General features: G+C 62.9%; 2 protein-coding genes across 2 annotated transcripts in view; one reads left to right on the top strand and one right to left on the bottom strand.

Moving 5' to 3' along the window:
* The window catches only part of Adamtsl2 (ADAMTS like 2), a 33089-nt gene extending 32617 nt beyond the window's left edge, over positions 1 to 472 (bottom strand). The window contains exon 1 of the mRNA XM_026395477.2: positions 280 to 472. The gene's annotated coding sequence lies outside the window, so the exon portion shown is untranslated. The remainder of the gene's footprint in view (positions 1 to 279) is intronic.
* A 7693-nt stretch (positions 473 to 8165) lies between these two features.
* Mymk (myomaker, myoblast fusion factor) lies at positions 8166 to 15897 on the top strand. Its single transcript, XM_026395588.2, has 5 exons — positions 8166 to 8320; positions 11921 to 12035; positions 12820 to 12968; positions 15133 to 15249; positions 15748 to 15897. Exons 1-5 carry the CDS (start codon positions 8186 to 8188, stop codon positions 15895 to 15897), a joined length of 666 nt encoding a protein of 221 aa, XP_026251373.1. The 5' UTR covers positions 8166 to 8185.
* Positions 15898 to 16238: the final 341 nt, after the last annotated feature.

Genomic DNA, 16238 nt, shown 5'->3' with positions numbered 1-16238 from the left:
GGCTCTGGTCAGGCCCAGCTCACCCGGGATCCGTCTCTCCCAGGGGTCCCAAAACAGCAACCAGAGAGCAGAAGGGTCCGCAGCGTGGGCTGCAGCTGGGGCTGAGGCACCACCTGCATTGTGCTGGGCAGGGCTGCCCCCCACCCAGGGGGGCTCCCAGGGGTGCTGGAGGACGCCCAGCTCCCAGTCCCACTCTGAGCAGTTGACTGGCCTGGGAGGACTGCAGGTCACGCCTCCAGAAGGCTGAGACATGAGGGAGATGGGGACAAGGTGGCCTACCTGGCCTGGGGTCAGCAGGTTGTCCTCCCAGAGAAAGGGGTGAGAGCTGGCAGGCAGACGCCGCAGACAGGGACCCGGGCAGCCAGGTGCGCTGTGCGGGGAGGGCCTGGCGGAGCGGGGGCTCGGCCTCCCTCTGGCCCCGCCTCCAGGCCGCCTCCCTCTCCCACTTCAAAGAGCATCCAAGGGAGGGGGTTCCCGGGAGGGGACTCAGCCCAGTGGCGGCTCCCAGGCCGCAGCCGCCTTTATAGCTGTGAGGCAGACGGGGAGGAACTCACACTTCCCACCAGGCCGCTCCCCCGCCCGCCGCCGGCCGGCCTGGCGCACACTTTAACCCGCTCTGCGCCTCTGGAGCCCGGCCAGGCCGGCCCAGCTGCCTGCTGGCTGCTGCCGCCGCGGCCCGGGAGCAGCAAGCAGGGAGGCCCGCCTGCCTAGTCCCGAGCGGGGAGCACATGTCGTGTGTCCAGACGGAGCTGCCCCGACCCTGAGGTCACTGGGGAAGCTGGGGTGTCTGGCTTCTGCTCCAGGGGCCCAGCCCTGCCACTCCTGCAGACGGGGCAGGGTGCGGGCGGCACCCCACTGGCAGCCCCTCTCACAGAGGGAAAGACTGAGGTCCCAGCCAGCCACCAGCCCCAGAGAGTTTGTCCTGAGATGCAGAGACCTAAGCAGGTGAGAGGCTGAGGGAGACCCAGCCAGGGCGCAGCCTCGAGCTCCAGGGATCGGCTGATGTGCCCACGGCCTGCAGAGCAGACGGCTGGAGTAGCCAGGGTTGGCGGGCAGAGAAGGGAACTCTGCAGATGTTCAGCGCCAGCTGGGCAGCCCCTGGCAGGCCAGCCTGGGGCTCCAGGCCCCTGCTCCTGCTGAGCCTGTGCCAGCCCCACTAGGAAGCCTGGCAGACCCTGAGGGCAAGGGACTTGCCCTCACACACCAGGCTCCCCAGCCCTCTCCTGGAGAACAGGCACCTCCAGCATCGGGACAGAAACCAGGACAATGCTTGGAAGGCCCTCTGAGCCCTTTCACCCATGCCCCTGTCTCTCTGCCACAGATGTCATAGGTGGTGCTTGGAAGACACTCCCTCCTCTCAACCTCCGTCCGCTCTGCTGCAGAATGAGCTCTTTCAGCTACTTCCTTGGTTGACTAAGAGTCGCATCCTCAGCAAGTTCAGCCTTATGTCTGATCACTATCTAGAAAGATCAGGAAAGAGCAGCTAGTATAACAGGGATGCTATACCAGGCTCACACCCCGAGCTGAGCCTCTCTAAGAGCCTAGAGCTACAAGGTCGGCATCTCTGTTTTCTGCGTCTTGCAGATGAGAAGCTGAGGCTTGGTGACTTTGAGTGACAGGCCCAAGGCCATATTTATCAGCAGTAGCAGAGGGGGGACCCCCCCACCCCTGTCAGCTGGTTCTCTAGGCACTGGCTCCTCCTCCGGGGGCAGGGGTGTCGGGGGCTCCCAGTCACCCGGACCTTGACCCTAACCCTAGCCTAGACCCATGCTGCCCCTGCAGTCAGTGTGCCACAGCACAGACATGCTGGGACCTGTCACCCACAGCTGGCACAGGGCCACGTGTATAAGGCAGACATGCACATGCTGGTCCCTTCAGGGACATGGACGCCTCTGCTGCCCCACTCTCCTCCCCCAAGTCCCGTAGGCCCTGGCACAGACCATGAGCTCTCCTGGCACTTCTGGTGCCCACACCCCACCAGTGCCAGAGTGACTAACGGTTTCCCTTGGGAGGAGCCCACAGTCGACCAACACCACCACCCCCAGCGTCTTCCCTTGGCTTGGCGGGACAGCCCAAGCTGCAGCCTGGCCACCTAGGAGACCGGCCTTTGGAGCCAGAACCCCTAGTTTTGTGACCTCTCCAGGTGTATGACCCTCCAGGACTCAGCTCCCCACACCTGACCTCCAGAAGCCCCCAGATCCGAGCCCCCAAAGCCCTTCCTACCACCTCCTCCCAGGTCAGGTTCTTAGCTGTCCTCCCAGCCCACTCTATCCAGCAACAGCTGTTGTCCTCTGTCCCCAGGGGGCTCCCCGGTACCTGTAAAGGCAGGAACTCGCCCATAGAAAGGCAACACTAACATGCAAACTTTAGAGGTGAATGGGAGTGAGCGCTGGGGTGAGGAGAGCGCTTCCCCTGCCTCTGAACAGGGCCCTGCATCTTGCTCCAGCCCCACTCATGGAGCACGGAGCGTCCTGGGCCCCTTCCTCCACAGTGCTGTGCCTGGGGCTTGGGTCGCCTGCAGTCACTAAGGAGCTAACTGTGCCGGGCCACCCGTCTGGCCCCTGCCCTTCCCCCTGGAGCCCCCTCAGCACCATCTCCACAGGCTCAGCCCCACTCTGGCTGCTTGTTCAAGGCCACCTCCTCAGGGAGCCTTTCAGGGGACTGGCACTCTGTATGGCGGAACTGTCTCCCTGACCTGCAGCTGGGACCCATGAGCGGGAGCTTTGCCTCTCCGTTCCAGATGGCTGGCCCTCGGCGGTCCTCCATCACTACGGGTTGGCCCAGAGGTGGCATATGCCAGGGACTGCTTGTCCCCAGGGCATGCCGGAGCAGCACCTCTCTCTACTCTCCCCCAGGCCCAGATCCCTCGCGAGGGGCTGCGGCCATGTGGCCCTGGCACTGGGGAGGGCCCCTGTCTTAGACGGAAACTGCCGGCACCAGAGCTCTCCAGATATCAGGGGAGGAGCTTGGAATGAGATGGCAGACACGTTTCTGGGGGACGCCAAGAGGGTGAAGAGACCAAGATGGGGGACTGAAGAGGCTGGGGTAAAAGAGGCCAGCAGGTCACCAGATGACCACTTGGGAGGCACCCAGGGGTGGACACAGCCTCACTAGGAGCTGAGGCTTGTCCTGCACAGGGAAGCATCAGAAGAGAGCCCCAGAGGTCAGAGACCCCACAGCCAGACCCACAGACTCCTTCCAGAGCCCACAGGACCAGCAGGCCAGCCCAGGCCTTGGAGCCCACCCTTGGGAGGCAGCACCTGGAGGCCCCACCCTGTGGAGAGCAGCTGGTCTTCAGGTGACCATGATGGCCATGCCGGGTGTCCTACCTATGTCTTGGTCTGGCCGGAAGCCAGGCTTCCTGGGTTATAATCCCATCTTAGTCTTTCCATCCGGGTGACTCTGGGCACGTTGGAAGACTCTCTGGGCTTTAGCTTCCTCGGTTGCACAATGGGGCTGGGAGGCGGTCTCCACGCGGGGCTGTGGGGAGTGCATGTGAGTTCATGAGCTGATCCCGAAGGAGGCCGCAGCAGGGCCAGGGCAGCCGTGTTCCTGGACCCTGGGCCCTGGGTTTCCTGACGCCGTTTTCCTCAACCCTGACAAAACCACACCAGGCCACATGGTCATGTCCAGACAGACAAGGAAACCGAGGCCACAGTGTGGCTGGAGCTGACTCACAGCCACACAGTGCTGCCTGGCCTACAGGCTATGAGTCCAGCACAGGGCCAGGTGAGAGGCAGGCCTGCCCACTGGGCCTGGAGCCCAGGGTCTCCGGAACCCCAAGTTCATAATGCCCCTTCCTCAGCGAAGGGTCTCCGTAAAGGGCTGGCAGGTTCAGGAGCCAAGCCCTGAGGAAATCTGAAAGATCTGCTGTGGAGAATCAAGCCAGGGCAGGCAAGAGCAGGGGCCACGGCGGGGACAAGGGTGCAGCCAGCGGCCAGCTCCCCCAGCTCCCCCAGGCCTCCAGGCACCCACGGCTTTCTGGCTTCCATCTGGGAGGGCCCCTTCCCCAACAGGAAGCCCACTGGGGCTCAGCCTGCTGCTGGGGGCTGGATATTTCTGGCAGCACCCCTAGGCCTATGGAATCTGTCTGGAGAGGGGGTGAAGACCCCTGGGTGGCCCCAGGTCTCGGGATAGCCCACAAGGTGGACTTCCAGGTTCCCTCTCCTCTCAGCCAGGAGTCTGGCGGTTTCTGTTAGGCTGAGGCACGACGTTCCAAGGGACTTGGGCCTGTGGACGACCAGGACAGCGCAGGACACCGCCGCCTAGACACCACAGAAAAGGGGTTCTCTGTCCCAAAATGTGGGTCGCCAGCAGGTTAGAAGGCGGGGTGGCCAGAAGGGAGTTCAGCGTTGCCCAGCACTCCAGGGGTCTTCTGGCGTCTTTTAGAAGGCCCAGTGTCTTCTCGGGACCCAGGCGTTGTTAGAACTCCACTGCTGCCAGCGCCCCTGGGTGGGGTGTGTGGCGGAGGAGGGAGCCGATGGGGATGCTGTCGGGACCCCACGGTGGGAGCCCTCCTCCTGGCCTCTGCCTGCTGCTGGCTGTCATTAGGCGATTCTCTCACCAGAGCTGCTTTCTAGACAGCGGCTCTGTCCTGGCCACGGCCGCCACCACTGACTGTGTCCTGCCCCGCTCCACCCCACTCAGCAAATGGCGCTCGCAGGAGCATCCTACGTACGGTTCTGCTGGGGTGGGGGGCAGCACGGGGGCTGTGCCATCCAGCAATGAGGCTCTCTTCCCAGCCGCGCCCCAGAACCTGGGTGTGGCAGGCAGCCACTTACCTGTCAGAGGGCGAGAAGCCCCTGGTTTAGGGGACAGGCTGCACAGAGCGTATGTGAGGGTGAGCCTGCCCCAGCTCTGCCCTGTGCTCCTGCCTGGGAGGACACAGAGGAGGAAACTGAGGCTCACAGGGCCAAAGGGCCCACAGAGGTGCCAGGAAGGGGTGGGGCCTCTGCCTGGCCCACCCAGGGTGATGCGAAGCTGAGAACTGCCAGCTCATCGCCACCTCGCTGCCGAGACACGGGGCCACCATCGTGAGTACAGAGGCAGAGCCTCCTGAGGTTGGCCAGGCTTGGGGCCCCTGGGAAGACTGTCTTTCCCCCAGCACAGGGAGCCTCAGCCTCAGCCACCATTGCACGCCTGCCTGCTCTGGGGTGACCCAGCGCTAGGGGCTGGGGGTTCAAACTTTGGAGGACGCAAACACAGCGGCGGCTGGCCCGGCTCTCCTGGGCCGGGCAGACAGACAGCTGTCCCGGAGGCGGGAGCCGTGGCATTCCAGGCATCTCAGCAACTCTATAAAACTGGCCGCTCCCGAGGCTGAGGGGGCAAGGGAAGGGGTGCGGGTGGTCAGCTTTGGCTCCACACGCTGGCCCCGGGACTGACCCCAGCGCCACCTGCTGGATGAGGGACACCACCCACCCACACCCCACCAGAGGCCTGGAGCTGGGGCCAAATCATTCTAAGAGCCTGCTGGGAATGGCCACCAGGGACCCGTGGGCCAGGGTGAAGGAGGCCGCTTTGCCCTCCCAGGGTGGGGGCACTGGGCCTGGGTGTCAGGATCGGCCTGCAGGCCTGGACACAGCCGCTGCTTCTTTCTGGTCCTCGGTTTCAACCTCTGTGAAACGGGGAGAGCACGAGGGGCCGTCAGCACCCAGCACACACACAGTGCCGAGCAGGCCCCGACAGGGCACATCCCAGCCCAGGGAGAGGCTGAGACTAGAGTGTGATGGGAGCAGCCCAGCAGCAGGCCAGAGGGGCTGGAGTAAAGAGGCATGCACAGGAGCTCTGCTGCTAGGGGGCTGGCAGGCAAGAGCATTGGGGGTGGCTCGGAGCCGCACAGGTGGACCCAGCCTCCCCACGTCTCCAGGGGCAGCGAGGCCCCACAACAGCCTCCTGCCTCCTCCACACCGCCTCCCCAGCTCCAGGCCCCCAGGCCAATGGCTTTCCTTTCTTCAGGGAGAACCGAGGGTCACTTCAGTCCTGCTCAGAGCTGAATGCCCTCTCCAGAGCCAGCTGGTCTGTGTCCAGGCAGCCTGGCTCCATGGGAGCCACACACGGCCACCTCCACCTCCACTCTGCGCTCAGCCACCCCTCAGAGGCAGCTCACAGTCCAGCCTTTGTGCAGGGGCTCCCAGCTGCCCCCCACCCAGACACCTGTCTCCCCACTTTGGTCCCTCCTCGGCCCCCTCCTCCTTAATGGCCACAGCACATGTGCAGGCCCACCTCTCCTCCCCCTGCAGCCCTGCCCGGAGCTCACAGCTGCAAAACGCACACGCTCTGTGCGAGCCAGCTGTGGAATGTCCTGCTCCTGCACGGCTCCAGAGCCGCTCCGCACCCCTCCCAGGCACCGACCTCAGATCACTTCTTCTTCACCCCCTGCTCCTCCTGGGTGGGGCTGAGGCTGGGCAGGAGCTGGGGCAGAGAGGAGAGGAGCAAGGTCGACCCAGGCCTCAGACAGGAGGGGCCCCTGGGGCTGCGTGCCTCCCCCTGCACCGCACGCGGCAGGGCCTGGTTTTCCCATTTGGAGAGGCAACTGCGCTCCTGGAAGGCCAGGCTGAACAGGCCGCGGCGCTCCTTGGAATTTCATTCACTTTTTAAACAGAGTCATTCATTAAGTCAGTGCTTGCTGGAGATCCACAGTGTGCCAGGGCAGGGGGATGATGGCGAAGACCCACCCACCAGCACTCCTGCAGGACAGGGACACCCATCAGTGGGCAGGTGCTGGGACGGAAGCAGGGGTGCTGTGGGTTGGAAGCGCCCCCAGATACACTGCCCAGGTAGGAGTTAGCAAGGCCTTCTCCAGACCACAGAGGGAGAGGGAGGACAGGGCGAGGATGGTGGAAGGGGGCCAGGAGGCCTGGGTCTGGGGGACAGGTCTGGGTTAGGATGGCCTAGTGGTCTCCAGGAGGGATGTGAATGATACCACCAGGTGTCTCAACCTGGACGTCTCCTTGCAAAGAGCAGAAACGGGTTCCAACCAACTTCAGACAAGAAAGAGGTTTCTAGAAAGGTGTGTGGGCACTCCCGGCCAGGAGGCAGGGCAGGAGCAGCCGCAGGAGCAGCCACAGCCTCTGGGAGCATCATGCCACTGGCACCTGCTGCCCCCTGCCTTGAGCCAGTTCCCAGGGGAAGGAAAGTGCGGGTGGCCACAGGACGGTCACAAGCCACCCCAGCGCAGCCCCTGGTGCAGTCTGGGCCAGGTCACAGGCATCACAGAGGCCCAGAGACAGAAGCCAGGCTTTGAGGAGGCACTGCCCAATCTACCTCCAAGACCCAGAGCAAAGGCAGCTGGACAGAGGTGGGGACGGCGCAGTCTCAGGGACTGGGCTCAACCCAGTGGGGACATCAAAACTCACCACTGCAAGTTTGAGACCTGTGTTTTGTCCAGCATGAATTATGCCAGAGTGACCAGATGAAAGGTGGTGACAGTGGCTTAGCTGACCACAAACCCATCTATGCAGAGAGAGCACCCGCTGGGAAGCAGGATCACAGGTCAACCATTCTTTGGCTGGGGGACGAGGGTGCCCTGCCAGACAGACCCCCCAAGACCTTCTGCAACAAGAGAGGTCCTTTCCTCAAGGCCAGCAAAGGAGCCAGGTGGACAGAAGGGGAGGAAGGCTGGAGTCCGGGCTTGTGCTTGGAGCCCGTGGGAGAGGGTCCTGCTGGACACCTTGGGTATGGAATGATGTGAACCAGCAAAGGAACCCGTGCAGACAGTGGGCAGCACCCGTGGGTGGGGCAGGGCTGAGGCGGATCAGCAAAGCCTTGGGTGCTCAAGCTAGCTGAGCTCCAGGGCCTCGCACCTCCAGCACCCTGGACACGCGGCCAAAGCTGCAGCACCCACCAGGCTGCCCATCCCTGGGCGAGGCCAGGATGGAAGGTGGCCAGACCCCAGGGAGAGCATGCACGGGGGCTTTCTCCCAAGGTTTTTTCCCAGAGAAAACAGACAAGGCCTCCTGAGTCAGCTCCTCTGGGCTTTCAGAAAAAAAAAAAATAAAAAAGAGGCCCAAGGCGAGGCTGGTCACGTGGCTTGTCAGCTGTCGCCGCAGGGCTCACACAGGCTGGGGCACTCGGGCCTCCTCGTGGGCACTCCTGCAGCTGCCACCCCAGCGGAGCCCTGCCGAGGGCCTAGGCCTTCTCCCTTGTGTGCCCTGCCCCTGCTCCCAGCCAGTGCCCTCTTCTGCCCATGGGGACCCTCGTGGCCAAACTGCTGCTGCCCACCCTCAGCAGCCTGGCCTTTCTCCCCACTGTCAGTGTGGCGGCCAAGAGGCGTTTCCACATGGAGGCCATGGTCTACCTCTTCACCATGTTCTTCGAGGCGGTGAGTCTGGGGCGTGGGAGGAAGACCCCGGAGGCCCTGGGCACTGCTCCGGCTGTGGTGGGCAGGACGGCTTGACCTGGGAGTGAAAGAAAGGACCCAGGGTGGGGTCTGGAGACCAGAGAGAGAGAAGCTCAGGACCCCCTTCCCCTCCGGGCCTCAGTTTCCCCATCTGTGCCAGAGCTTCCTGGGACGAGTGGCACTGTGACACCAACCGTGATGCCTACCAGCTGGGAGGACTAGTCCCTTCCACGCTGCCCCTCCACACCCACCTTACAGCTCTGGCCCTGGGACAGCTGAGCAGGGAGGAAGGGGTGAGCAGGCCTGGGAAGGGACTAGCGGGGCTCAGGGGACACCTGGGCCTGGGTGAGTCGAGCTGCAGGATTCCGCTGCCCACCGTCCAGCGGGGTGCGCTCCACAGCCCTCTCCCCCTGGGGCTGCCTCTGCCCCTGGGTCCTTCCTTCCATTTCCATGTCTGGCTGGTTCCCAGCTCCCTCTCTGGCTCCCCTCCATCTCCAGGTAACTGTCATGGGGTGATCTTCTCTGGCTTTCAGGGGAGCGCCTGGCACTGGCTGGCTGCTTTTGAAGCCCCTGTTTCTGGGGTGGCTCTCCCCCTCACTTCCTGCCGTGGCCTCTCTGCCTTTGCTTCTCCTACTGGCTGTCTGTCTAGCTCTCCCTCCAGGCCCCGTCTCCTCGCTCCCTCTCCCTGTGGCAGCCTCCCTCGCTCTCTGGAGCTAGACCCCATGGGATTTACTTCTTCCTCCTCTCCAGCTCCACCCCGGATCCACATGTTCTACCTATGGGTCCCTCTAGCTAACCACCTACCTGTCTGGGGGATCGGCCATCTGTCCATCATCCACCTCCGGTCACCTGCCTAAGCCATCGTCTGTCTCCCTGTCTATCTGTCTAGCCAGCTATGTGGTCCCCCCTAGCCTCTGGGTCCCCGAGAGTCCCTCCCAGCTGTGGGACCCCACAGAGCTCCCTCCCAGGGCTCCTGGCTCAGCTTCCCTCAGACAGCTTCAGTGTCTGGTGGCAGAACCAGACCTGGGGCCGCACTCACCACAGGGCCTTCAGCCAAGGAGCTGCCGGTGCTCGGGCTATGGGGTGGGGCAGGGTCAGCACACCTCCCCCAGGTGGTGGGCTCACATGGACAACGATGACCTAGGACAGGCGAGCTCCTTGGAGGAACTCAAAGTCCTCCCTCCAGGTGGGAGACTTCTACCCCGATGGGGAGGGGCCAGGAGCCAAGTCCAGGGAGGGGGCTGTGCCCAGTATGCTGCATGCCAGGTGTCCGCACCTCCCAGGAGCTAGCATGGGGATTCCCAGTGATGGGTGAGGAGGCTGAGTCCCAGGGAGGCTAGGGCACGGGTGCCACAGTAACCCAGCTCATCGCCGCCTCCTCCGGGGACCCTGGCCTGTTGATGGGGAGACTGAGGCTGTGGAGAAGCCAAGGGCCAGGGCCAGGAGGAGACTTCTGAGTGCGTGGAGGGCCTCAGGGTCAGGCAGAGAAGCCTACGTTAGGCCCAGTCCCGCAGATCACAGGCACTCTCCCGGTGAGCCCCCCCCCCGCCCACCTGCTGTGGACTGACCCCACAGCGGCCTTTGTGGCCAGCCTCTGAGGCCCACCCAGCCCCACCCTGCCCCACCCAGAGTGGCAGAGGCAGCTGTCTCCCAGGACAAATGTCCTCAAGGCACAGTCTGCACCTCCCACAGTCCTGTCCTCCACATGGCTTCTGCTCCCACCAGGGCCTCTGTGACAGTGACCATTCCTGTTGGGACAGGTGCTGGGCACTTTACCCAGGGCCTCTAGAGAGCCCTCAGGGCAATGTGCTTATCCCACTGGACAGAGAAAGCCAAAAGGGGTCAGCTCCTGCCTGAGCTCCCTCAACAGCTCTCTGCGGGTGCCAATGGCAGAGTCTGCGCCCGGCCCACCCGGCCAGCAGCAGGCCTGGCTACTCTGTCCCCATGTTGGAGGCGGAGGCTAGTGCCAATCGCCACACCTCCCAGGCCCCCTTGGGCAGGTGGTGCCCCTCCATCACACAGAACGAGCAGTCATCAGGAGGAGCCCTGGACCAGGTGGGGGAGGCCCCTCCTGCCCCGTGGGCAGGCTGGATCTCCAGACCACTTGGGACCCTCCTCCCTTCACCTGCACACCTGGGTGAGCACCAGGCTGGCAACTGGCATCACTGCCAGGATAAGACAGACTCTCCTGCTCCTGGGGGCGGGCAGCACACAAACATTGCCAGAATCTCCAGTGGATGAGTCAAGCACACACAGCAATCTGTGATGCGAGGGGAGACCGAGACAGCAGGTGGGGGTAGGAGATGTGGTTCTGGAAGGAGCCAGGAGACCCTTCTGTATCCCATAGACATTTAAACACCTCGATCAGCCCCTACCTGAAGCTTCCCTTTCCTGAGCCGTCATGTCCTGCACATAATCATCCTTCTCTACCCTCTTTGCCAATATTGCCTCAAGAAAGATGTAGTGTCCAAAGCTCAAGGCAGTTGTCTGGGTGGGCCGACCAGAGCAGACAGGCAAGACCACCTCCTTCCTAGTCCTGGACACTGTGTCTCTTGTTAACGCCTCTGAGGGGCTGCGTAAGGCTGCAGGCAGCGGGAGCTCTCTCTGTCCACCCGACTTGCTCCACTCTCCAGACTGCCCAGGGCCCCTCCGTCTGCAGCACCCCTGCTGCCTCCAGACGCTGGCCTCCCGCTGCTCTGGGATTACCAAGAGCGCACTGTGCTGGCTGGCGAGCTTGTTTATGCCATTGAACCTGTCAAAACAATTATGTCATGTAATTAAATATTACTTAAAACGATGAAATGTGAATGCAAAAGGGGAGAGAGCTGCTTTCCTAAGAAGTGAGCTGACTGCTTGGAAAACACTCCACATACGCATTTTGTTTTTAGAATTGCTGTTAAGTATCCAGCCGAGCACAGGCCAGAGGCAGGGGAACCAAGTGTGCTGTGTTGGGTCCTGCTCGAGGGATCCACACCCTCCCTCCTCTCTGAGGAGATGGAAAGCTGCCGGCCAGCACCTCTCGGCAGCCCCTGGGCTTCTAGCCAAAGTGCACATCTCTGGCCTCACCCGGACCTACTGGGGAAGACTCTGGGGCGGGCCGCCGTAACCCAGCTCTCTGCCCACAGCAACCTGTCTCTCTGTGCCCACTCCCACCTGACAGCACTGCTGTGATGCAGACCAGACATTACAGGGGACATTGGCACAAGGAAAGGCCCCCAGGCTCCGAAGGGCAGATGGCTCTGTTCTTAGAGCCAGAGATGGGTGTGTGAAGGCCCTATGTGTGCCTTCAATAAGTCCAGAGGCAGGGGACACCCAGAGGTCCCATTTCAGGGTCCCCACCTTGTCAGGCTTCCCCTAAATGACCACCCAGCCTTAGGCCAAGGAGGCCAGGATGAAGTCCTCGGGGACACTGTGGGGGCCACACCCAGTGGCACCCCTGCTGTTGATGGGGAGACTGAGGCACAGGGTGGTTGAGTGTCTCCCAGCTTGTGAGTAACCGGCTCCCTGGTGGTGCCGGGGGACTGCCGGCCCCTGGGGGCAGCAGCCTGTCCCTGTGCCCCTGACGGCCCTGCTTCTCGGCAGCTCCACCACACCTGTGAAGGGCCCGGCCTGTCGGTGCTCTGCTTCCTGCGCCAGGATCTCCTGCAGTACTTCAGCATCTACGGGACGGCGCTGAGCATGTGGGTCTCCCTGATGGGTGAGTGGCTGCCCTGCCCTGCGGGCCAGAGCGGGTCCCCACCCCCCGCACCACCTGGTCTCCAGGAACCCCGCCTTCCCTGCCCCTCAGACTGGGCTTCAGCCACGAGAAAGCATCCCTCCTGCCTTCTCACTTTCCTATCTCTCTTAAGTGACTCATTCGACAAATGCTTGCTGTGACACATTTAAAGAGCAGGGCACACAGAGCACCACGTGCCTGCCCACCAGCCTCCGCCCCAGAGCCACGCACAGGTCAGGGTGTGGCTCCGGCTCTGCTTCCAGGAGCATTGCTCACCGAGGTCATTTTTGGCCCAGGGTTTTAGGAAGATGGGACCATTCAAGGGCCTCGTGTGGGCGTGGCTCTGTCGGGGGACTGGCCTGGCATATGTGTGACCATCCATGGCACCACCAGGGAAAGTTTCCACCTTGCTCTTAGAGCAGTGTCCACGTGTGTGGGCCCAGCCGCCTGAGGCCTCTGCCTTTTGACCAGCCTGTGAGCCCCCCGCGGCCCCTCGGGTCTCAGGTGTCCGGTGGTCCTGCTGAGCCATCATTCCGACTCACTCGAGTCTTGGTGCTGAGTGTCTGCCCCAGGCTGCCCTGGCCCAGCTGGGGAGGCAGCTCTTACCTTTCCTCTGAAACTGGTGGCCATCGAACTTCTCAGTGACCAGGCGAGCCTCCAGGTCCTGTTGGTCAGGGGACGACCACGTGGGCACCTAAGGGTAGGGGTGCAGCCACAAGGGACGAGGAAGGCCACTCACCACTCCCGTCCTCTTCCTGATCCCCAGCGCTGGCCGACTTTGACGAACCTCAGAGGTCAACGTTTGTGATGCTTGGCGTCCTGACCATCGCCGTGCGGACCTACCACGACCGCTGGGGTTACGGGGTGTACTCGGGCCCCATCGGCATGGCCGTCCTGGTCATCGCAGCCAAGTGGGTGCGTACTGCATGTGCCTCAGCTGAGGGAGCTCCAGGGAGCCTGTGACCCCACCCCCACTCCTCCAGCCTCAGAGCCTCTGTGACCTCCTGCCTGTGCAGGCGATGAGACCAGGAGTTCAGTGACCAGCCACAGGTGCTCTGGCCCTACACTGACGGCCCTCGTCGGTGGGCACCAGCACTGGGCCAGCTGAGACACCCTCAGCCTGGCTCCCACAGCTCTGCATCCGCAACCCAACGGGGCCCAAGATGCAGGAGTGACCCACTAAGCACCCCACAGCAGGGCTGCGCCTCTGGTGGTACTGTGTCCGTAGAGAAAGAGCCAGCGGGCCTTGGAGAGCAGCTGGGGCTGCCGGGGCCACCTCCTGCAGGGGGCACGCTCGGGCTTGCTTCTACCAGGAAGGAGGACATGTGGCCTAGAGTCCACGAGGCCCTCTGCTCTGGCTCCCCAGGCCTCCTACCCCTCCATTGTACCAAAGCCCTCCTGGTTGTGAGGACGGGAACCCACTCCAGCCGGCCAAAGTAAAGACATGGCATCCCTGGGATCCGCCCCAGAGTGGGGGTGGGAGCCCCGAGGCAGACACAAGGCCAGGAGCTCCAGCCTGGACCCCAAGCTAGCGCCATCCTACTGGCTTTTGCCCTGTGGAGCACTGCCTTACGTCTCTGGGTCCCCACCTCAGGGTGGAGGAGACTGGTCTTACGCAGCCTGGGCACACTTCTGCAGCAGGCCGCGAGCTGCGCTGGGTCGCTGAAGCTGTGGGGGCCCCAGGGAGCCCGGTTCTCAGGGCAGTCGAAGGAGCGGCACTCAGACCCCAGCTGCCCGGAGGGATGGGGTTCTGGTAGCCAGCTGTCCCCCTCCCTTCTTGACCCAGGACCTTGGGGTTTACTCTGCTGGGCGGGGGAGGACGGAGCTAGGTACAGGAGACCCACACCCAACTTGCAGCCCAGCAGGGCAGCAGTGTGACTGGACGCTCCAGCAGCAGACGGGAGCCTGCTAACTGGACGCCAGGCTGGCCCCAGGCTGACCCAGGAGCCTGAAAAGCCCTGTGGGTGGGGTTTTGGGGTCCGGCATTAATTAGCATGCTGGAATGCATAAACACAGCCTGGGTCTGATAACCCCTCCTGCTCCTGCCCGGGTTGCTTGGCCGGATCTGACTCTGGCCAGGCTTTAATTAGCCAGGATAGAATTCACTCCCCCACGTCCCGCCAAGTGCCAGGAGGCTTCCACCGCCCTCAGGCCACGGGCTGTCCACAGGAGCAGAGATGGACAGCCAGCATCTGGGACTCACACTGTGTTTTCTAGAGCACTGAAGGTGTAGTTCCTTTTGGATGTCCACGGGCAGTAGCTTCCTGGAACGAGGGCCCTTTCCCCTCCTGAGGTTCACCACTTCTGGGGAGAGACTTGGGAACAGTTCTGGGGAGCAGAAGCAGAGCTTGTGGGGTGGGGCTCCCAGGACAGGACCAGGCCTCTTCCCTGGCCATTCCATATGACCCTCGACACCTCCCTCCCAAGGTCCTCAACTCCTGTTGACAATGGCAAGTTCCAGAAAAGCAAAAGCTGGGCATCATTTCAAAGCTCCTTTGGTGGCCAGAGCTGTCTTGCCCAGTGCAAGCCTGTTCCTGGGGTCTGTGCTCCCCACCTGGTGACACGTGGAGCCTGGGGTGCTGCCCCTGCCCCAGGCTCATGCCTCACCCCAGGGGCGACGGTCCATCCCCGTCAGTCAGGACAGCCTGGGCTCTGGACACCCCTGGCCAGGGAGCTGCAGTCACATTCAGCCTGAGAGATCAGGTTTAATGGGCTGCAGAGTTAATAATATTTAAGGTGCTTCTTCAACCACGTGCCACATGTGTGCCCCATGAGCCATAGGGCACCAGTAGTCACCAGGTGTGACATATGTTTTGTTCTCAATGATCCCCTTGGGCTCCCCTCTGCCTGGGAGACAGAAGTTCAAGGGCAGCCTGTCACACCCCAGAGGTGGGCTCCCAGGGATTACCTGGCCCAGAGGCTCCCAGGCCAGGACCCCCACTGTCCTGTCGAGGGCCTGGGTACAGAGGAGTGGCTGTGCTGCCCAGGCCGGGTGGGGCTCCTCTGCCACGCAAGGATGGCCTGGGGTGTGCAGGTGGAGTGCCCTGAGAGCTCTGCTGTCCCTCCTCTGTGCCTACAGCTGCAGAAGATGAAGGAGAAGAAGGGCTTGTACCCCGACAGGAGCGTCTACGCCCAGCAGATAGGCCCTGGCCTCTGCTTTGGGGCGCTGGCCCTGATGTTGCGCTTCTTCTTTGAGGTACAGTCCCCGTGGGGAAGAGCCCTCGTGGGCGTGGCCCTGCTCAACAGGGTGGCCGGCTGTGCCCTCACCAGGAAGCTCCGTGGCCTGACTCCTTGCGCCTCCTGTGGGGGGTGCTAGGGCTCTGCCCATCCCCAGCCTCACTGGCATCCTGACTGTGTGGGCCTGGGGCTCACAAGAGGCGGGAGACAGGCCCTGACCTCAGGGAGCTTGCAGCTGAGACGACGGGTGTGGGGCTGGTGCCCAGCACCTGGAGGAGGGCATGGCGGGAGGGAGCAGGAGGCCAGTCTTCTAGTAGAGGCCTGGTAGGCAACATCACCTTCAGGAAGTGAGGGCTTGGTGATAAGAAAGGCCACCACAGCTGGACACAGAGGCCTCCCTGCAGGGCCACAGCAGGCAAGGACACAGGAGGGGCCCTAGGTGCGAGGGGCTGGCTGGGCCTGGGGGAGGTCGTGGGCTCTGGGGATGCAAAGACTGACTCACCGCCCTCCCCTGCAGGATTGGGACTACACCTATGTCCATAGCTGCTACCACTGTGCCCTGGCCATGTCCTTCTTCCTGCTGCTGCCCAAGGTCAACAAGAAGGCTGGAAACGCAGGGCCCCCGGCCAAGCTGGACTTCTCCACGCTTTGCTGCACTTGTATCTGATCACACTGCCCAGCTCCAAGCCCTGCCCTCCTGTTTAGGGACCAGAGTCCCACCAACTCTCCTGGGGTCCTCCGGTCCTTCCCACCCGGGGTGTCCAGGAGGAACAGTCTCTCCCACATCCTGAGAGACCCCAGGGTGGCGAGACCCTCCAGGCTCTGCTACCTGTTCACTCTGCCGACCCTGTGCTCAGCGCTGCGCTGGGAGGAAAGGAACTTTCCCTCTGAAGCTCATGACCGACGGGTGTACCTGATGACCCTGAGGCCAGTGTCTGTCCTCCCCGTCCCTCCCCTCTTCACCTATGGTGGCTAGGGCCCAGAAGTCCTAGCCCACTGCTTTCCACA

Source organism: Urocitellus parryii, chromosome 4, assembly GCF_045843805.1.
Source record: "Urocitellus parryii isolate mUroPar1 chromosome 4, mUroPar1.hap1, whole genome shotgun sequence".
Taxonomy (NCBI): Eukaryota; Metazoa; Chordata; class Mammalia; order Rodentia; family Sciuridae; genus Urocitellus; species Urocitellus parryii.
This window is presented reverse-complemented; position numbering and strand designations above follow the sequence as displayed.